Source organism: Abramis brama, assembly GCF_963993115.1.
Source record: "Abramis brama genome assembly, chromosome: 8".
Classification (NCBI taxonomy): domain Eukaryota; kingdom Metazoa; phylum Chordata; class Actinopteri; order Cypriniformes; family Leuciscidae; genus Abramis; species Abramis brama.
In genome coordinates this window covers 39,668,170-39,690,943 of record NC_139970.1, presented here as the reverse complement: position 1 = coordinate 39,690,943, position 22,774 = coordinate 39,668,170, and the positions used below count along the sequence as shown (strand labels likewise).

Genomic DNA, 22,774 nt, shown 5'->3' with positions numbered 1-22,774 from the left:
GACACTGCCCACCCATGGAAAAAACAAATCCCTGTTATCATAGTTATACGCATTAATTTCTATCAGAAAAATTGTAAATATATTCAACAGAATTGGCTATCTTATAAACAAAAACACTCTAGAAAGCACTCTAGGATGCAAACCAAAAGATAAGATTATTCAAAACAAATGAAAGATTAGTCTCCAGTTATATAACACTTGAGTTGATCTCGGATCCATTCCGATGGTCTTATGTCTCTCAGCTGTTGGGTGTGTTCATGCCAGGCTGTGAGAAGATGCTTTGTGAAATACATCACTACAAATAGCTCCCATTTCAGCTACCAGGGGGAATTTTTACTCTTTATTTACATGGGCAGCTATTTTATTTGTCTCTTGTTTTGGGAAACGGTCCATTTGGGCACAACCTTAAAACGAGACCCTTTGAGAACCCTTTGATTCTGCCAAAAAGAGCATTCCTGTTTTGTTTTTATGGCAAGATACTTTTCAATGGTAGATGGAGTTGTGTGGTACTGTAGTTTAACTTATTTTGGAGAATGAATTGCACCCGCTGATAAGACTGTTTTATTTGCATGCACTATCTGTGTTATTTTAGCTGCCATTTAACTGCAAAACAGTTAACAGTACAAACATGCCCGTAGAATATATGAAAAGCATTTGAGATCCAGGCACATGAATCAGCTCTTTTTCCCTCATTTGATCATCACTTGATGAAGAACTTATTCCATTCTAAGTTGAAAATGTGCTTAAACTTTTGTTTTCAATTCTACAAAACAAATAGTGCAAACAAAAGTCAATAGTGCCTTTTTTTAAGCTCTGTTTCACTGCATTTAGAACCTGGTTAAGATGGATTGTGGTTAGTGGATTGTTTAAAAGTGAATGAATGCACAAACCTTATGGGCTTTCAAAAGGATTGTGTGACGGGGAATCCTTAACATTAAAGATTGTTACGCCTTGTATTTTCCACACACTAAGATCATCCAGAGAGATCTCTTGAGAGATGTGCAATGTTGTGTGTGTTTTGCCAGACAGTGTGGCGCAAGTACAATGTTTATGTCTTGTACCATTCACAATCATGTGTTATTTACATTTGTTTCTCTGAAATGCACTGCATGCGAATCACTTTTCGATTAAATCAGCCGTAGAGAGATTTACATGATTTACTGTAGCTGCAATGCCCAGAAAACATGACGAAATCCAGATTTTCCTATGCATAGCTTCATTGCTAAACAAGGGCAAAAAATGGGCCTCACCAACAGGTATCTTTCCAAAAGCTACACAGCCTGAGTTCAAATACTGACCGTAATCTACTAAAGTTTTGCATGCTCAATAGTGAGCTGTCTTACTGTCTGCTCCCTACATCACTAAAGCACACAGAAAGCAAGCTCATGCTTGATTTCAATAGAGCTTTGTTAGCCTGTTGTAAAATGAATTGTGAAAAACTAACTATAAGAATGAAAATGACCATACATAAAACACGTTTATTCATTTTATGACCCCTTCAGTTTTTTTCACATTTTGTTTTGTTGCTGCCTTATGTTAAACTGCTATAAATTACTTTTTTTCTCCTTCAAATTAATCTACAATCTACACTAATCTACACATACAGTACACCATGATGACAAGGCAAAAACAGATTTGTGATAACATTGAAAATTTATATATAAAAAAGAATGAATTACATTGCATAAGTATTCATACCCTTTTCTGGGACACTTGAATTTTAGCTTGGGAGCATTCCAATTTCACTTCTGTTGGAGTTAACATGTGGCAAATTGAATTGAAGAGATATTCAATTCACCTCTCAATAAAAGGTCTAACAGCTAAAAATGCATATCAGAGCAAAAACCAAGCCATGAGGTCAAAGGAACTGCCCATAGAGCTCAGAGACAGGATTGTGTCGAGACACAGATCTGGGGAAGACTACAAAAACTTCTGCTGTATTGAAGGTTCACAGAAGCATGTAGCCTCCATAATCTTTAATAAAAGAAGTTTGGAACAACCAGGACTCTTCCTAGACCTGAACTGAGCAGTCGATTGAGAAGGGCCTTGGTTAGAGTGGTGATCAAGAAGCTGATGGTCACTCTGGTTGAGCTCCATAAATGGTGATGAGAGAAACTAAAATAAGGACAAACATCTCTGCAGCACTCCAGCGATCTGGGCTTTATGGCAGAATGGCCAGACTCAAACCTCTCCTCAGTGGAGTCAACATGAACATGACAACATGAAAACCCACTTGGAATTTGCAAAAACGTACCTAAAGGACTCTTTCAGACTGTGAAAACAAGATTATCTGGTCTGATGAACCTCATTTACAAGCATCATGTCCATCCAAACAGTAAAGTGTGGTGGTGGCGGCAGCATCAGCTGTGTTTTTTTTTTTTTTTTTTTTTTTTCTGCGGCAGGGACTGGGGAACTTGCTCAACGCTGCAAAATATAGAGATATCCTTAATGAAAACCTGGTCCAGAGCATTCAGAACCTCGGACTGGGCAACAGGACAATGACCCTAAGCACATACTGTAGCTAAGACAATGCAAGAGTGGCTTATTTACAACACTGTGAATGTCCTTGAGTCGCCCAGCCAGAGCCTGGACTTGAACCCAATCAAACATCTCTGGAGAAACCTGAAAATGACTGTCCACCTACGGTCCCCATCCAACCTGACAGAGCTTGAGAGGATCTGAGGAGAAGAACGGCAGAAAATCCCCAAATGCAGATGTGCAAAGCTTGTCACGTCATACCCAAAAAGACTTGAGGCTGTAAAGGTGCTTTAAATAAGTACTGAGTTAAGGGTTTGAATACTTATGCAATGTACTTATTTCAGTATTTGCAAAGTTGTCACAGATTTGTTTTTTGATTCGTCATTATGGTGTATGGAGTGCAGATTGATGTGAAAAAACAAACAATTAATTTAAATTAGTTTAACATAAGGCAGCCACATAACAATATGTGAAAAAATGAAGGGGTTTGAATACTTTCGTAAGCCACTGTACTGCATATAACAGAATGCATTTTGACATGCTCAATGTATGAAAAAATATTGCATTCAATTGTGTGTGTGCGTGTGTGATTCATTCTCTATGATATAGAACCCAATATTTTTTTCATATATTTTTTTAAACTATTTTTTTAAGCTAGTCACAATGCATTCTGGGATTCTCCAAAAAGAGAATTCAGGCTACTTTTTATAACAGTTTTCAGTTTGGGAGCACACCAAATTGCTGCCTACTTAGGAAGCTTACTACAGTAGGTTTTGGAACGGAGCACTGGATTTAAAGATGGCCGTCTTCCTGCTGTACTTCTCTCTGATTGCCTTGAAATCCAGACCTGAGGAGAGAGTGAGGTCAGAGATGGGGGTCTGATTGTGGTTACATCCTTGGCAGACCTACGCCTCACCAGTGACCAAATTGTTTTCTTTTGTCTGCCTTGCTGCACACACGGAATGCAGGATATTTTCATATCTCGTTTGTTTATCTCTGCGATCAATCTTTCCCCACTATATTTTATTCAAACCATACTGAACATCAGATATGTGTTTAATAGACTGTTCAGCGCTGACATGTTTGAGGTGAGGCATTCTTCTGAAAAAACATGGTGATTTCATGATGCCTGTGAGACACAAGACTGTGCTTGAGTGAATGTTGTGAATTGCCTTTGTTGCACACCGAACAAAGCAAATGATTCGCTGTAGACATGCATTGTTATTGCTAATGTTCTCTTACCGTTATCTGGTCTTCTGATTTTTGCAGGAGTTTGAGTTTGATCCAGGCCATGGAGGAAAACTATGAGGTGGACCTGGTCTACATTACAGAACGCATCATTTCTGTGACCTTCCCCAGTAATGTAGAAGAACCGAGCTACAGCACTAACATAAAGGAGGTGGCCACCATGCTACGCTCTAAACATGGTGACAACTACTTGGTGAGACCTCAAAACTCAATAGCCTTGAGGGTTACACTTTATTTTGATTAGTCCACTTTAGACATTATTATTTATATTATTTTTTACAGCTCTTTAACCTCAGTGAAAAGCGATATGATATCTCCAAGCTGAATCCCAAAGTAAGTAGAGTTTACTGTTTTATGTTATCTAATGTAGAGATGTTGGTTCCTTTTGGTCTTACTTATGCTGTTGTGTGTTTGTTTGCGCGAGGTGTTGGATTTTGGCTGGCCGGACCATCACGCTCCAGCTCTGGATAAGATCTGCAGCATCTGCAAAGCCATGGACACTTGGATGAATGCTGACAGTCACAATGTGGTGGTCTTACACAATAAGGTACTGTTTTAGTTATAAAAAAAACACAGTGAGCTGGATTTGAAGGCCATTATTAATGCACTAATGATGTGAAGGCTCTTCCAAAGATATATGCAACAGGCAATGCCCATAATGCACTGTAAAGAAATCTATTCAAGGTGTTTACCAATGCAAATTGGTTATAGATGTAATTGTAAATCTAGTAATCTAATGATTATGTATAAACTGCCTGGTCAAAAAAAAAAAAGTCGCTTGCATTGTCAATACAAGATCTTGATCAAAAATTGATGCACCTCTTAATGGAAATAAATGTTGTGATGTTATTTCCATCAAGAGGTGCATACATTTTTTATTCAAGATCTTGTATTGACAATGCAAGAATCAAGCACTCCATCAATTAGGGTTAGAAGAACTGTTGCCAAACATATAAGAGGCTTGAAATATAATAGCCTAATTTTTTTTTTTTTTTTTGTGGCCGGACAGTGTATGGATGTGTGTGTGTGTGTGTGTCTATCATTTAATACTGATTTAAAAAGAAAAAATGAAATGAGTTTTGATGCTCCTTCAATAGCCAGCAAGGAAGCTCAATAGGTTTTGAAACTGATGTTTGCATAGTAGTTTTCTCTCTGCACAGTAGGCCTATAGTTACTGTAAATAGTACCCAGAGTGCTTTGTCAGTAGATGGCGTTCTCATGCTACTCCTAATAAACCTGGGGTGGTGTGCGCCCAAAGGTTATGGTGGTCTGAACAGTGAGATTTATGAAGCAACTGCAAAGTCTTTATGTGAGAAAACATGACTGAATTTACTTGTAAAGTTAGTACTTCGCCATTGTTTTGAAAGCCTTTGCCTGACCCAGTCTTGAGGTTCAAGCTAATCTGTTTTCTTAAACAATTCATTTGAATTTACTCTTTCATCGCCCTCTGATTTGGTTAAGTCACATTGCTGGTTACCGCTTATAAACATTAGAATGATGACAATGCGTTTTGAAGTTAGATTGTAAAATGTTGTTTTTGAGGATAGCGGTATTGTTAAATGCCTCTCTAATGAAAGGGATTCCAGCCTCTTGTGGAGTTTGTGGGTTATCTTCTACACCACTGTGTTCTCAGTGAGTCGCAGGTCTATCCTGAAATCCTGAAAATTTCACTGTATTTCCACTTGATTTCAAATACACCCGACTCTTTCCACACCCTAAAAGTGCATCTTACCCATTACTATCAGTAAAGCGCCTCATGAGAGCTTTCTCAGTGGCCTAAGAAGTGGAACACTGCCAAGAGAGGTTGTGATCTGGATTTATAAAGGGCCAGAAATGTCATAGACACAAATATGCTGCCTTTTTAACAAGAAACCATAAACATTGTATTGTTATGGCAACCTGTGTTGTTTTTTGTAACAGTGGAAAGACGAGGCGATGGCTTGATGGTGGAAATGTTCACTCATTCAGAAAGAGCACAACTGTGTTCAAAATGACTCAAACCATAGATTAAATACTTTGTTGTATTTCTGTCATGTTTTTTTGGGGTCATTTTTTTTGCTGCTCTGATGTACCTTTTTACTGTTATTTTAGTCATTACCATTAATATAGTATTTTTGTATTTATTAGTGTTTTGAATACATTTTTATTTTTTATTTTTTCCAGTAATTGTGTGTGTGTGTGTGTGTGTGTGTGCGCGCGTGTTTTCTTGACAGTATTTCCATGTTAGAATTTCACTTAATTGTAAATTGTGACATATATAATCATCTTAGTTTGTTCCTTAAATATAAACAAACTAATATGACTTCCATCTGAAAAAAAAAAAAGTGTGTTAAATATTCTAAATATTTAGACGTATATGATGTAGACATGAAATAATGTACTGCATTATTTGATAATCCCATCTGCTTCTCTTCATGCAGGGAAACCGAGGTCGAACAGGGGTGGTTGTGGCTGCGTACATGCATTACAGCAACATATCGGCGAGGTAAGACATGCAGACTTCGTACTGTCTGTGTTTATTGAGTTAAAGATGCTCCTCTGAACACTTATTATGGAAAGACCTTAATCCCACATCACAAGACTGGCCACACGTTAGGTTAGGTAACACATGAGCGGTGGGGGCGGCGGGAAAAACAACTGCCAAAACGCATCACTTTACAAAGGAGGATTTGTCTCAAGACTCAAATTAAGTGCTGATCAAATTCATCTCTAATGCAAAAAGTGCTATTTTTATGAACAGAAAGCTTCCAGTGAATTCAAGAAGCAGATTTAGATACGTTTACTGGAAAACTAGACAAAGATGCTCATTAAGAATATGTCGTAATTTTTTGCAATGTGTTGGAGAAATTTCCCCAAACGTGTTTCCTGTGCCTCTGCAGTGCAGACCAGGCTCTGGACAGGTTTGCCATGAAGAGGTTTTATGAAGATAAAGTGCTTCCTGTGGGTCAGCCTTCCCAGAGAAGGTCAGTTGTGCATTGTTTTCCCCATCTGACCTCTTATCTTTGTGCTTTATGAGTTTGACCCTCATTGTGAGCATTTAGTTTCAGCCATTGTTCAAATTTATGAGCTTCACCTCCAGATAACGGTGCCCCAATCATGCAAATTATGTTTGTGGAGTTTTGTTAGGTTAAGTTGGGTTATGTGTCGTTTACCTAACCATACCATATGGCAGTGTGGTGTGGCCTTAAAATGAGAAGGAAAAAAAAAAGGTACGTAATCTCTTTCTGAGGATCATGTCTGATCTTGCCTCATTACCGCCACTATCATTCTGTATAAGCAAATTACATATCTCTCACTACAACCAGGTCTCAGATCAGATGTGCTCAAACTATTGCTGCAGTTGCAATCCAATTCACTGTGATTGCTAATGCTGAAAAAATATGCTACCATTCAAAAGTTTGGGGTCAGCAAGATTTCGTTTTTAAAGAAATTAATACTTTTACAAGGGCACACTTTGATCGAAAGTGACAGTACAGACATTTATAATGTTACAAAAGTTGTTAAAATGATGTATTTAAGAATCTTGAAAAACTATCACAATTTTCACAAAATTAAGCTGCATAAATGTTTTCAACATTGATAATAATAATGAGAAATGTTTCTTGAGCAGCAAATCAGCATATTAGAATGATTTCTGAAGGATCATGTGACACTGAAGACTGGTGTAATGATGCTGAAAATTCAACTTTGCACCACAGATATAAATTACATATTAAAATAGGAAAACAATTGTTTTAAGTTATAATAATGTTTCACAATATTGCTGTTTTACTGTATATGATCAAATAAATGCAGCCTGGGTGAGCAGAAGAGACTTCTTTCAAAAACATTAAACAATCTCACCCCAAACTTTTGAATGGTGGTGTGCGTGTGTGTTTATATGCATATGCTCATGAATACAGTATATACTGTATATGAATATGTATTTGTATATGTATATATTTACACCAAATTCATCCTCATTTCTCAAATGCGCAAATCCTCATAATCACGTACCAGCTGTGGAAGATTTGTGTGTGTGAATACCTATATGATTATTTCGCAAATATGTTCTGGAGAGACACTAAAAAGCCATGTTTGGGATGTCGGCCTTTGGGTTATTATTTCCTGAGTTATAATTAAACAGAAGTGGTTGCCAGTTCTGCTACTTAGCTCTAAATGTACAGTGGAGTCCAAAAAATCAAGACTAAACTTGGTTGTTTTATTATTTTTAAACATTTATATACAAGAACAGTTATGACTTGCATGAAAAAAAATCTATATTTCTAGGTCATTACTGAAAGGGGTCCTATTATGCGTTTTTTATACATTTTCAACTTTCTTTAGTTTGTAATGTTGCTGTTTGAGCATGAAGCTCTGCAAGTTACGAAGCCCAAAGTCACTCCAAAGGGAGTTATTCTCTATATCAGTAAACACTGAAACACCTCGATTGTTTTCTTCCAGGAATGCACACGTCACAATATTCCTCATTACTGCCAAAGGCATACGCAAAAAGAAAGGGGGTGAGGCTAGGTTGAGTTGCATTAGTAGTGTTTTGAAACTCACGGTTATGGTAAGGGGCGTGACATTTTACCAAGCAAGCTTGAAGCGGTTGACCAATCACAACACACTGGGCCAGCCGACCAATCAGAGCACATTGCACTTTACGAAAGGAGTGGATAAACAGAGGAAACTAAACAGAGTGTTACTGAAAGACTAAGAAGAGGTGCTGCAACAATGTAAAATATGTGAAAAATGATGAATGATGAAAAACTATTCTAGTAGACCCCAAAAACAAAATCAAGACTTTGAAAAAGGGCATAATAGGTCCCATTTAAATAAGTAAAATGAGGGGTATTGATCATGTGACGTGAACAGATGTTCTTGCTGTTCTCTGGAACATCTCGAAATTATGCTGGAGAACATGAATTATAGGTTTTGGTCATGTCAGCTCCATTGCTTTCCAGTTCAGCCTTTCACTCAGATTACAATGGTGATTATATATTTTGCAACAAAAATGTTATATTAAAGAAAATAATGTTTTTCCACTAGTAGTTTAAATGATTTTGGAACCCAATGTACAGTTACGCTGATAAACGTGTACATGCACTTTGTGCTGGAGCACATGCCTCTACACACACCCATGTATGCCTCATAAGGGAACACTTGGCCCTGGATGTGCTGCTTTTACAGAATCAAGCATTCCATCTGTATATGGAAGCACTGGCACTTCAGGCTTCATTAAAACTAGATTTCATTGGGGCACATACTTGTGCTCCCTTCATGGAAAATGGAAAAGCAGAGTCATGGTAAGAGCTTGCTCCAGGACGAAAGAAGAAGCTTGTGATTTCTGGAATGGGGGGCCCTGGAACAACTGAATGTTCATGGGAAACCAGGCCTCGGGCGATCTGCCAGGAAGATGCAGAAACAAATCAAATCAAATCAAATCAAGTATATTTGTATAGCGCTTTTCACAATACAGATTGTATCAAAGCAGCTTCACAGTATTAAATTCAAATAAAATAATACAACAAGGTTTGTTTCTAGTGGAATTTATTGATTGATAAAATAAAATTAAATATCCCCAAAATATCCCCAACTGAGCAAGCCAAAGGCAACAGTGGCAAGGAACCGAAAAAACTCCATCAAGTGACCTAATGGTGTCCTAAAACTCCATCAGGTGACCTAATGGAGAAAAAAAAAAACCTTGGGAGAACCCAGGCTCAGTCGGGGCCAGTTCTCCTCTGGCATTTATGAACTAGAGGCCGGATTGTAGTTTGAACTGTAAGATCAAAAATATTATATGAATGCCTGGCCGAAAAGGTGCGTCTTTAATCTAGTTTTAAACTGGGAGAGCGAGTCCGAGCAACGAACAGTATCAGGAAGACTATTCCAGAGTTTCGGAGCCAAATGTGAAAATGCTCTCCCTCCTTTGGTTGATCTGGATATCCTAGGTATGACCAAAAGCCTCGAATTTAGTGATCTTAAAGAGCGCGATGGATTATAGGGCGATAGAAGATCCGTTAAATAGACTGGAGCTAAGCCGTTTAGGGCTTTATAAGTCAGTAGCAATACCTTGTAATTAATACGGAACTTTATAGGTAGCCAATGTAGTGATGATAAAATCGGTGTTATATGATCATATTTTCTTGATCTAGTAAGAAATCTAGCAGCTGCATTTTGGACTAACTGTAGCTTGTTTATTGAGGATGCAGGACAACCGGCTAATAAAGCATTACAGTAATCTAGTCTCGAGGTCAGGAATGCATGAACTAACTTTTCTGCATCAGAAACTGATAGCATATTACGTAGCTTAGCAATGTTTCTAAGGTGGAAAAAGGCTGTTTTTGTAACATATGAAATATGATTTTCAAAAGACAGGTTACAATCGAGTATAACACCCAGGTCTTTTACTGTAGAGGATAAAGTAACAGGACATCCTGTTCAGAAACACTGGTCACTGTCCCTCTCCAGAGATACAACCTCAGCGTTCAAGAAGAAAAATGCTTTTTCCTGTTTATAAAGCCTAACATCTGTGCTAAGGGTTCGGAAACACAGCAAAGCGCTCCTCAACTGCAGATGAATCCGTCTTATGACCCTAAATGGTGTTGTCAACAGTGTTTAGATAGTATGTTATGTAATACACACTCACATGAATATGTCTTTTGCTTGAAACCCGAGACTTTCACTCACTCAGCAAGATTATACAACAGGTGCATCTGTGTTTCTTAAACGGATGGTTGTCACGATAAATTCAGTAGCAGATAGCAATGCCATTTAAAATGTTTGATTCTCGATAAAAGTTTAATACCACAGCAAAAACTTACATGGTGTCCAATAGGTCCTTTATTTTAAAATGGAAAATATACAAAATATTCAGTAAATATTAATTATTCTTATTTTTCTAGACATATTTCTTTTTTTCTTTTTCTTTTTTTTGTAAACATACTGTATATTGGTAACAGAAATACAGTTTAATTTGTTAACATTTAACTAATGGTAATTTTACTTTAAAATAAAATAAAAAAAATGCATCAGGATATGTAGAAATTAACGTTAACCTCGATTAATAAATGTTGTAAAAGTATTGTTAGGTCATGCATTAATGCAAATGCCTTAATCAACTAACTTAAGTATTACTATATTTATGTAAGTTTAATATATGTAAGTTTTATATATAAAACATTTTTATATTTTATGTACTGTATATTACAAAAAATACAAAAGTGATGAACTCAAACGTGGATACGTGCACTTTTAGGCTGCCATCATTCTGCTCTTTTTGATTCTTCATCTTTCTGATTACTGTAATTATTGTAAAGGATGTATTTTTTTTAATGGCTTGTTATAGAAGTACCAGTAGTTTTGACATCTCTAGTACACACTTGTTCATATCTTAGTCCTCCCCAGTTGTCTGTTGTCCACTAGTTTTGTTTATTTCTGATAATCTTGTGTTTTGCTCTAGGTATGTGCAGTACTTCAGCGGTCTGCTCTCCGGCCACATCAAGATCAACAACAAGCCCCTGTTTCTGCACCACGTGATCATGCACGGGATCCCAAACTTCGAGTCCAAAGGAGGTGAGCCCAATCTCTCTGGCTGTGGGCCATCTGTCAGTGACTCCTGGAGGTGTTGAAGGCAGGTTTCTGGGGTTCGTCTCCAGTCCTGCTGTTTTTGACACCTTCCTGTCAGACTGACAACATGCTGCTCTATTACACACATCTCGGGTGATCCGATCACAAGAGGTCAGCGCTAAATACAGCTGTAGACGGGGTCCGGAATCTGATCACTGAAACCACAGTCGGGGCGTAGTCAGAGAAACATGTGACCACATCATATTTGTTGTATAATCAAATCCATCCTCCCCAGACAGTTATGTATGGCATTCTCAAAATGATGGACCGTAAAGTTTTCTAAGTGGTGCGCTGATTTAAAAAAAAAAAAAAAAAAATTAAGAATAATAATAATATATATATAAAAAGCACCAACATCGAATTGTTAATTATTAATTAATTAATTATTAATCGAATTATACATCGAAATAAAATAAAATGTGTGTGTGTGTGTAATTTACATTTTATATAGAAAATAAAACATATATATTATTAAAAAATATATATATTGTTTATTTATTTAATTTTTAAAGTGCTTCATCACCTGTGAAATTTACATTATAAATTATTTTTAAAGTAAAACAATATTATTAGGAGTGTTAGTTATTTAATTTAACGTGGTTCACCACCTGTAAAAGTTTGAGAACAATTGCCTGAAAATATAGTCCAATAAAAACATTTAGAACAATATAAATGGAACGTCTTCGGTTTGAGTGATGTCAGCATGCAATAGAACAGAAGGTCAGCATAAATAAGTCACATATGTAGTCATGATATCTCAGACCCTCTCCTCAACAAAACCAGATCACAAGTAGTTTCAGGAGACACATTGGAGATAACAGTGGAAATATCCCAAAACATTCTATAAACATCATAGAAAGTCTTGCCTCTGCTTGTGATGGTATCATCTGGGACGCATGTTAATATAATTAGTATAAACAGGGCCTGAGAGAGTTAGAGAGAGCTTTTCTGCTCCACGACGAAGACCTTTAGATATTCCACTTTTAGAGCTCTGCTAACATTTTGTTTTTGTTCTCTCTCATGGTTTCTCAGGTTGCCGCCCTTTCCTCAAGATCTACCAGGCTATGCAGCCCGTCTACACATCTGGGATCTAGTAAGAAACACCCCATGTTTTCCTACACGGTATTGCTCATGCTTCCCTGGCATGTAGCCCAGCCTTCAGGACGTCCAATCACAGGCGGCCCTCTGTGTCTGGGGGTTGGGGGCTTCTGAATCACACACACACTCTGAGGAGCCCGCATGTGCTTTTCCCATACATCACTGAACTCGGCCCCTGTAGCTTCCCCCATGCTCTCAGACTACAGCTTTGTAGATGACCCTTTCAATTCATTACAAATAGAAATATGTCTTGCAAGCCATGCATTAATCACTTAAATGTTTTTCTGTGTGAGGTTGTTTGTGGTTAATGGGTGTGTGTCTGACTGATATTTGCAGTAACGTACATGGAGACAGTCAGACCAGCATCTGCATCACCATTGAACCCGGCCTGCTCCTGAAAGGAGACATTCTGGTAAGAATGAATCACACAAAATCTGTCAAAAACATGCCTTGGTTATATGTGACCCTGGATCATAAAACTAGTCACAAGTCGCACGGGTATATTTGTGGCAATAGCCAACAATACATTGTATGGGTCAAAATTATCGATTTTTCGTTTATGCCAAAAATCATTAGGATATTAAGTAAATATCAGGTTCCATGAAGATATTTTGTAAGTTTCCTACCGTACATATGTAAAACATAAATTTTTTGTGAGTGAATGCAGCAAAAAAATTGACCCATGTGACTGGTTTTGTGGTCCAGGGTCACATGTGTCAAGCCTAATTCAAAAGAATCCTATTTTTTATATCAAGAAAATGAAGCTTATTTTCGAACCATAAAGATCATTACATTATTTCCATGACTGTTAAGATATATTAAATTATATATTGAAATGTATATTATATTATATTATATTATATTATATTATATTATATTATATTTTATATTACACAATGGTAATTTTTTGCTGTACTTCCTTTATCACTTTTTAAATAATAATAATAATTAGCATGTTGCACACAAACCATTAACAAAACAAGATCAAACCAAATAAAAATAATAATAGTAAGAATAATAATGATAAATAATAAAAAACTTTTTTTTTATTAATGTGGACATTGTTAAAATATCAATAATAATAATATAATACAATCTTACATTTTCACTAATAGAGTTAATGTTAATTTCTACTCCCAATTACTATGTAACACTGTAATCACTGAGAATAATGGGAATAACAAAACAACTCAAAAGTAAAACAATTAGGAAAATATTCATAATTGTGTGATTAATATCACAATGCAAACAAATCTTATGGACCTATAATTGTCTCTATGTAAAATGGAATTTCATACTGTTTTTTTGTTGTTGTTTTTCGCTTTTGACTTGTGGGGTTAAATCTGGCACAGGTTTTTCCTCCATTTATGGGCATTTCTCAGAGTCACACACGCCAATAATAAAGCAGGATGTCTAGAGGCCCATCCATCAGACATTTATTCCTGATGAGAGACGCTTTTCTCTGCATAGATTTTTTTTGCATTTAACTCCAGAAAGCTTTTTGGAAGAGAAAGCCAAAACGAGCTGAGTGCTTTATCATAATGCTGTGCTCATAGAGGAGCTCTCTCTCTCTAAAATCAATCAGAGCTGATGTATAGAGGACTCTCGCCCGAACATGAACCACAACTGTAGCATTGAGCTTTGGCCAAAGCATATTATAGATCAATGTAAGTGTTAGCATAAAAAAAAAAAAAAAAAACTTCCCTTGAGTATCAAATGCAACTGAGATCATAAGTGAGAATACTTTGATTTTGCATTTCTTTATTATCAGCATAATTTGAGTGAAATTTAAGGAGGAAATTAAAACGTAAAAATGTTGCATTGCCGACATCATTTGTTTTTGTATTCTCAGATAAATGCTTTGTTTTTAAAAGCTTCGTTTTGCTGATTGTGAATGACTGAGATGCGTTTTTTTTCCGGAGCGGACCCCCCATGTGTGCGACTGAGTCTCTGCTGCAGTTTGGGAAAACCGCAGCATGCTTTGCCAGCCCCCATCTTCCTCAATTTGGTCGTGTTTGTTTTGTTTCACTCTTTCCGAACTGAAAAGCTGTACATTTTATGTCCATCTGCCCTAAGTTAAGTAGGTTAATTATAGTTATTTTGGGCAACAGAAAGAGGGATACAGTTTCCTCAGTGGCCAGTGAGGACATTTTTATGTCCTTGTCTGGGTTTTGGAGAGGCTCTGTTGTTTTACATACTTTCACTATACTGACATCTCTGGCTCTGATGCACCATGGGAAGGCGAGGCGACCGGCATCCAAAACCTCTCAAACAATCTGTTCCAAGCCCATGAATAGAACTTTCTGTGCAGAATGTGTGTGTGTTGACGCAAGATTGCATTTGAATGATTTGCCATGCTCTTAAAGGAATGTTCTGGGTTCAATACAAGTTCAATACAACTTGTGCCATGTCGATTACCACAGAAAATAATTTCTGAACAAAGAAGCATAAATCGTGGTTGCAAGTTTAAGTGAAGCAAACTCCACTCACAGGAATTACACTGGCATTGCAAAACCAGAAAGAAACCCGTCCACCTAGAAAAGTGGTAAAAAACTATTTTGTTTATGCTTCAGACAACATGACAAAAATACCAGTCAATCCTCCAAAGCGCTGATACGTTTCTATGAAAGTCTCTACAAACACAATACACTGCAATACAATTAAACAATATTTATTTATTTACTCATTTATTTATTATTTATTTATTCATTACATTTTAACTATTATTTATAATTTATTTATTAATAGCTTATTTAGTTTGATAAGTGACTTATTTATTAGATTTGAACTATTATTTATAAATATAATTTAAGTAAAAACTTATTTAGCTTGATAACTGACTTATTTATTTATTTATTTATTTGCTTACTTTATTTCTTACTTAGAGAAGTCATATAATATAATATATATATATTTGTAATTAAGATAACGCTGTTTTCAGTCTCTGTGTGTTTGACCTGTTATGTGTGTTTTCTCATGTCCTCCACAGCTCAAGTGCTATCACAAACGCTTCCGCAGCCCGTCCCGTGATGTCATATTCAGAGTGCAGTTCCACACCTGTGCTGTTCATGACCCGGGCATCGTCTTTGGCAAAGATGAGCTTGATGAAACATTTAAAGGTATGCTGGATTTGCTTTGGTTTGGTCTTGAATAGTCAGACTTTTGACTGTGCTGTACCATCTGAGACTGAGACTAGATCTGGTTGGTTTCATGTTTTTTATTTTTTTATTTAATTTATTTATCTTTATTAAATCGGCTGCATTGATGACACTGCTTTGGTCATTCTATTTTTTTAATAAATCTTTTTCAGATGACAGATTTCCTGAATATGGAAAAGTGGAATTTGTATTTTCTTTTGGTCCAGAAAAAATCCAAGGTAAGAATTCTATTTATTGTCGTTCATTTTCAGCTAATAAAGAATCACAGAAATACTGTAAATAGGGCATATACTGAGCCCAGAAGCTCCTGACTGTAGATGTTCTGTCATAGGAATGGACCACCTTGAGAACGGGCCTAGTGTTTCTGTGGACTACAATACCCAAGAATCTCTGATTCGCTGGGATTCTTACGAGAACTTCAACCAGCGCTGTGAAGATTCCATGGAAGGTGAGTGAAACTGTCGTCTTATTTTCAACGAATGAATGGAAATGATTAGATTTTCCCCACAGTGAAGCCAGAATGGTAGTAAAACAGTTCTATTTTTGCTTCAGACAAATTCAAATATACCAGTTTCACATTTCACATCTATCTAATATTTTCCATCCATCCATCCATCATTTATAATTAATAACTTAATAATTATTTAAATATGTATTTAGTTATTTTTATTATTTATTGCAACAATTTTAGCGTTAATTGCTGTCAATTGACATTAACTTCACAAAGAAGCCACTGTTTTTTTTATGAGTATATATTGCAACAGTGCCCATCCCCTTTTTCAGTGGAATGGGTTCTAGAATCATATTTTCCATTTCCATAGGGATTCAAATAAAGTCTTTGTTAAAGCCTCATACAACCAGCTACAAACTTTGTCACTCGCAGCGCTTCATGGGAGTGGGCGGAGCTAAACGGCTCTTTTGGCTTGTGTTTGCTTGTTTTGGGTCTCTGATTGGTGGAATTTTCTGTGCAGCATCATGGGTAATGTAGTTTTTTCCACTGTTAAACAATTATTTTAAAAATAGGCTGAAATAATGCTGGCTTCACCAGCAAATACCATCGATTAACAACCTCGTAGCTCATAGTAGGTCTGTTTTTAAAGGTTTGCAGGTTATCGTTAAAAATCAATTTCCCTATGGAGAAAGTGAATGGCGTTTTTACTTCCGGAACCTGATTGTTGCACTCTATAGCATTAGCTTAGCAGCATTCTTACACCAGACTCTATTGAAATTAGTTGTGAGTCGAGTCTCCTGTGCGCTGTGCACAGATGTTGCAAGATCAGTCTAGAGTACAAGGGTTCATGACACTTAAGATGCTTCCTTAATCTGGTCACTCAGAGTTCACAGAGAGTCTGTGTCCAGGTCATCTGTCAGTCCATCAGTTCATCAGCATTCTGGCTGTATTAAAGTTTTGTGACAGAGCTGTTTGTGTACACGACTATGATAATCCGTGCATGCGACAGGGACTGATTTAATCAGATGAGTTTGTAGTGCTGCTCTTTAACAAATCACGAGGTCGAGTAGAGTTCACACACGCACACAGTGTCACTGGAATTGTCCTCACACCCTTGTGGCCTACGATACGAGCCTCCTTATTTTGACTTGTGGTGTGCTTCTGCTCCTCAAACATGTGATTTGTTGTCCGATTTTGAGACATCCTCATTTGGTGGGTCAGCTCTCTGGAGAGGGAAAGTCAAAGCGAGGAATTCAAGGAGGATACGTATGGAATTCTGTCGAGGTTTGGAAGTATATGTTTTAGTTTAACATCCTGTTACACTTTTTTTCTCATCATAGACATAGCTTTATTTTTTACTTTATTCGTTAAAAAATGTTGTAGTGACAAATAATAAAGTCTTCTCAAACCATGCTTGGGTGAAATGACAACTAGTCACACATAGCTAGACTTAAAGTGTTAGTTCACCCAAAAAATTAACATTCTGTCAGTAATTACTCACCCTTGTGTCGTTCCAAACCTGTAAGACTTCCGTTCATCTTCAGAATGCAAATGAAGATCTTTTTGATAAAATCTGAGAGCTTTCTGACCCTCCATTGACAGCTATGCAACTACCACTTTGACACTTCAAAAAGTTCATAAAGAGATCATAAAACTGGCCTATTTAAAGAGACTCGATCACTTTATATGGTTTATAGTAACCAACAGTGGTTACTATTACTATAAACCATATAAAGCGATCGAGTCTCTTCAGAAAATGTTGAGTCCCCTAATGCTGTCAATATACCGTTGTTGAACCTGGAATTTTCCATAAATTACACTGCATTGCAATGATTGCATGAATGGTTAGAAAGTAGGAGAATAAGTTCATCAGCACCAGTTACTCAGACTAAAAATGGTGATTTTTCAACCAGATATTGCTGTGCGTGTGCGTGTGCGTGTGTGACCACCTCAAAGTACTGAGGGTGGTCTGGAGGCTGGTACAATCCCAGTATTGAATAGAGAACACACAGAGCCCAGTTTGCCTGTGGGAATTTGACCACAGTCACACCGCACTACCCTGCGTCCCAAGCCTCCATTTCCCTCATCGACTTCCAGTGGCCTTTTGTGAAATATTCCAGGCGTTGGCTAAGAATTGTGCAATTCATGCAGCGAGGAGACAGTTAGACCATTCCTGTCCGATCACAATGTCCAAAACAGCTACGACTATAAATTATTTTATCTTCGAAAACAAGAGTGTGTTTAGATTATTGCAATCCAAAAAATACCTTTAAAACTGTCAAGACTGTATCGTCGTGTTATTTTTAATATCCCTAGGGTCATATTTTAGGAGCTCCAGTCAGTTTAGCACACATTTAAATTCTACTCTGTTCTACGCTGAAGCCATTTGAGATGACAGGCTATAAAGGCTATAAAGTCTGCCAGCCTCTTGACCAGTCCTTTCTTTAAATAGGGCAGGCAGAAATAGGCTGCCACCTTTAAGAGGGGTGTAAACTAATCCAAATCTCTGGTCAGGAGGCAAGACCCCAAAGCCCCTCTAACTGCCCCCTGGCATCACCTGGCAGTGATGCATTCCCCTTTATGAGATGCCACATGCTACATATACTATAAATACCATTATTAAGTTTGGGGTTGGTTAGATTTGTAATGTTTTTAAAAGAAGACTCTTGGAAGAAGGCTGCATTTATTCCCTCCAAAATACAGTAAAACAGTAATATTTTGAAAATGTTCTTATAATTCAAAATAACTATTTTCTATTTGAATATAATTTAAAATTTAATTTATTCCTTTGTGGCGAAGCTGAATTTTCAGCATCATTCCTCCAGTCTTCAGTCTTCTGATCATTCAGAAATCACTCTAATGTGCTGATTTGCTGCTCAAGAAACATTTCTTATTATTATCAATGTTGAAAACAGTTGTGCTGCTTCATATTTTATTTTTTTAGTTTAAACTGTGATACATTTTTTGGAAGCTTCTTTGAGAAAAAAAACCCCAAGAAAGTTATAATATCCTGATATGAAGTTTTGATCATACCGCCCACTTCTGCATGCTTGACAGAGACTGTCTTCAGTCAGTAGGACTGCTGAATGGAAAGGGCACATTTGCAAATGAATTTAGATGCTTATCACACAGTCAAACATCTCCATGGAGCGATTGCGACCAGAGGACCGACTCTAGAGACATGATAAACAGCCAGACATTATGCCTTTGTGCTGGAGCTCATGCCAACACTGAAGGACTGGCTGACATTGTCAGTGGAGAGAATGACTGGTACTAATAGACCAAGAACAGAGAACATGCGTCATGGATAACACTGTCATTCCTTCGCTGACTTTTTGCTGGATTAGGCAGCTATTAATGTTTCTAACGCTAAATTCTAAAGTATTCAGAACTAGATATTGAAGAAGATGAATATAGTTTGGATGTGCATTCCAGTATTTCCCCCAAATTTCCAAATTTTGGACTTTTACTATAGTACCATTTTTTAACGCCGCATCGCTTCTGGGTTGTATGTCAGAACGTAGGCTCACTATCCAGAAGCGCTGCGCTGTTACACTACGTCAACAGCTTAGGAGAATGACATGGAAGAGAAGAGATGATTGAATAAAGTCTTTATTTTTGGGGGGATTTTGCGCACAAAAAGTATTCTTGTCGCTTGATAAACTTAAGGTTAAGCCACTGTAGTCACTTGGACTATTTTAACAATGTCTTTACTAACTTTTCTGGGCTGGCAGATATCAATTACCTAGCAAAAGGAGTGAGCCAGCTCTCAGATTTCATCAAAAATATCTTAATTTGTGTTCCGAAGATGAATGAAATTCTTATGGGGTTAGAACAACATGAAGGTGAGTAATTACTGACAGAATTTTAATTTTTGAAAAAACTAACACTTTAAGCTTCAAAGTTACACTTGTGTGACTTGTGCATTATATTCCAAGTCTTCTGAAGTCATACAACATCATCATTTGTGTGGGACAGACCAAAAAAGAAGTTATTCGCACAAATGATTTATTGCTGAAGTCAAACCCTGCATGCCATGTCTTGAGTCGTCCTGCCTCAATGCACACAAGTGCAAATGAGACATTTCACCCTGTTTCTCACTCAAAGCTATTACTTGACTTCAGAAGATTTGTAATGTTGTGTATGGATTACTTTTATGATCTTTTATAGTGCTTTTTGGAGGTGGATATTAATGTACTTTTGTGTTTTCCATTGGAAAACGACACAAGTAATGCTTTCAGACTATTTTTTTTGGTGAACAACATTAATGCATCTTATAATATAGGCTACTAAGAATCACAGCCATACAGTGTTTGTTCCCTCCAGTACTAAGTCGCTATCTATTGGACCGAGCGCCATAATTAGAGTAGACCAGCCCACAAATGAGAGGGCAGCATTTTAAGATAATAATGCTTTATCTCTTCTTGGATGTTAATGGCTCAGTAATTGATGTCTTATCGGCTTCATGCCTTGACCACAGATAGCACTTCTCTGTTTAACAGGAGCTGCTGGCAAGCTTAGAGCAAAACAAGGCCAATCTTTGTTGGTCCACTGATATTTGTACACATCAGAAACCACACACTAGCTGGCCGCAATGCTGGGCTGGAATCCATCAGAATAGCGTTCTGTGTCTTACTTTCAAAGCCAGGTTTACAAATCAGGCTGTCATGAACAATTAGAATAATTTGCATTCTTTGATTTAATATGTTCTGTCCATAAAAAGTATATCTCATTTTTATAATGTGATGTATTTTTGAATTAAATGGAAAGTTGTGATTTATTTTTTTCCCCCATCTGTGATTAATGGGATTTTGAAAAGTGAGCAATGATATTTAAAAAAATAAATAAAACATTCCCCCTTGCTCACATGGAGTTATTATTGAGTTTTTGATAATGAAAATTTGTACTTAAAATTTGAATTTATCATGCCAGCTGCTGAATGCAAACGGTGATTGAAATGGTTAAAACTTATTAGTGTTGTATAATATTAAATTATTATGCAAACAATTATTTTAACCAAAAATCTCGAGCCCATCATTTCTTTAAGATTTTTAGTTTAAAATGTATATGAATTTAATATACAGATTATAATATATACACTGCCATTCAAGAGTTTGGGGTCTGTAAGATTTTGGAAGAAGTTTGAAAGAAGTTCACCAAGGCTGTGTTTATTTACTCAAATAATACAGTAAAAACAGTATTATTGTGAAATATTATTGCAATTTAAAATAACCATTTACTATTTGATAGTATGATACTAACCTGTTGTGCTGCTTCTTATGTTTTAAATATTTTGTTTACTGTCACTTTTGATCAACTGAATGCATCCTTACTGAATAAAAGTATTAATTTCTCTCTCTCTCTCTCTCTCTCTCTCTCTCTCTCTCTCTCTCTCTCTCTCTCTATATATATATATATATAAAAAACTTACTGAACCCAAACTTTTGAGTGATAGTGTATATTATAATGTGTAGGCTATATAGAATGTACATGTACGTTTTAACCCAACATCTTAATGTTGATTAAAAAAAAGCCCATTAAGTCCATAAAGACATTAGAATTGGCATGTACTGTAACTGTCTGTGGTCTTGTGTAAAAACAATCACTCTGTCCATCAGTGTCATTGAGGGTGTCTCTGACTCTTGGGGTTCGGGAGTCAGGAGGCAGCGCTGAGCTCTTGTTTACCGTGGCCTACCCGTATTTGGCTAAGGCCCTGCCCACAGCATTTTTGGGATGGTTGGGTAAGAAAAGTGTGACGACGGGGAGATGGGATTGGAGAGGCGTTGACAGAAATGGTGTGTGAAAAAGAGCCAACTCCTCCAGCTTGGATAGCAAAAAGCCTTTTTTGTTATCAGTCACTGGAGGGAGAGTGACAGAGCGAAGAGTCTCTGTTCACTGCACACACATCAGACTGGACTGTCAGAGTTACGGTCTTTTTTGGACCAGAAAAGCCCAGAAGAGGTAGAAGAAGTGTTTGGAGAGGAATGTTGAAGCTTGACAGTAGATCTGATCTGCTCTGAGGTAAACTTGTGTGAATGATTTATCCTCTCACAACTTATTTTCTGACTTGTGTCAACCACAAATGGCATTACGCTTTGGTTTGCTAGATGTTTATGGGTTATTCTTTGAATTGGGGAAGTTCTCTGTGATGTTTTAAATATATATATATATATATATATATATATATATATATATATTTTTTTTTTTTTTTATAATGTATTTTTTTATATTTTTATATTGTATATATTAATTTTATTTTATTTTTATTTTTATTTTTTTACTTTTTAAACTTTTTTTTAAACTATAATCTGGTTTTGTTGTGTTTAGGTGAAATTTATCAAATATTTGTCAGATACAATGATTTTGTCCCCCAACTAGTGGGACTGTTTGAAAATCTGAAATATCATTAACTTTTTTACATGATTTCTTTATTTTTATTTTTAATATTTTTCCTTTTTTTATTGTTTTCATAAAAAATAAAATAAAAATGAATTATATATTTTTTTTTAAATAAAAATGACAAAAAATAAATAATATTTAAATTTTATCGTGATATTTATAATTTTTTAAAATATTTTATTTTATTTTAAATTGAGTTAATTGACTGCTAGCTAATGTCAACATACACAGGAACACACACACGCACACACACACACACACACACACACACACACATGTAGTGTTTTCATGTTTTATGGGGACTTTCCATAGACATAATGATTTTTATACT

General features: G+C 36.4%; 1 protein-coding gene across 16 annotated transcripts in view; it reads left to right on the top strand.

Annotated features, from left to right (window-relative positions):
* tns1b (tensin 1b) overlaps window positions 1-22,774 on the top strand; it is a 245,918-nt gene that overhangs the window by 172,039 nt on the left and 51,105 nt on the right. For all 16 annotated transcript variants that reach the window (XM_084123219.1, XM_084123216.1, XM_084123215.1 and 13 more), the window contains 11 exons: window positions 3,748-3,919; window positions 4,009-4,059; window positions 4,151-4,273; window positions 6,147-6,211; window positions 6,606-6,689; window positions 11,171-11,283; window positions 12,370-12,430; window positions 12,772-12,847; window positions 15,425-15,554; window positions 15,746-15,811; window positions 15,925-16,041. In XM_084123219.1, the coding sequence (XP_083979345.1) occupies window positions 3,748-3,919; window positions 4,009-4,059; window positions 4,151-4,273; window positions 6,147-6,211; window positions 6,606-6,689; window positions 11,171-11,283; window positions 12,370-12,430; window positions 12,772-12,847; window positions 15,425-15,554; window positions 15,746-15,811; window positions 15,925-16,041 (1,058 nt within the window). The remainder of the gene's footprint in view (window positions 1-3,747; window positions 3,920-4,008; window positions 4,060-4,150; window positions 4,274-6,146; window positions 6,212-6,605; window positions 6,690-11,170; window positions 11,284-12,369; window positions 12,431-12,771; window positions 12,848-15,424; window positions 15,555-15,745; window positions 15,812-15,924; window positions 16,042-22,774) is intronic.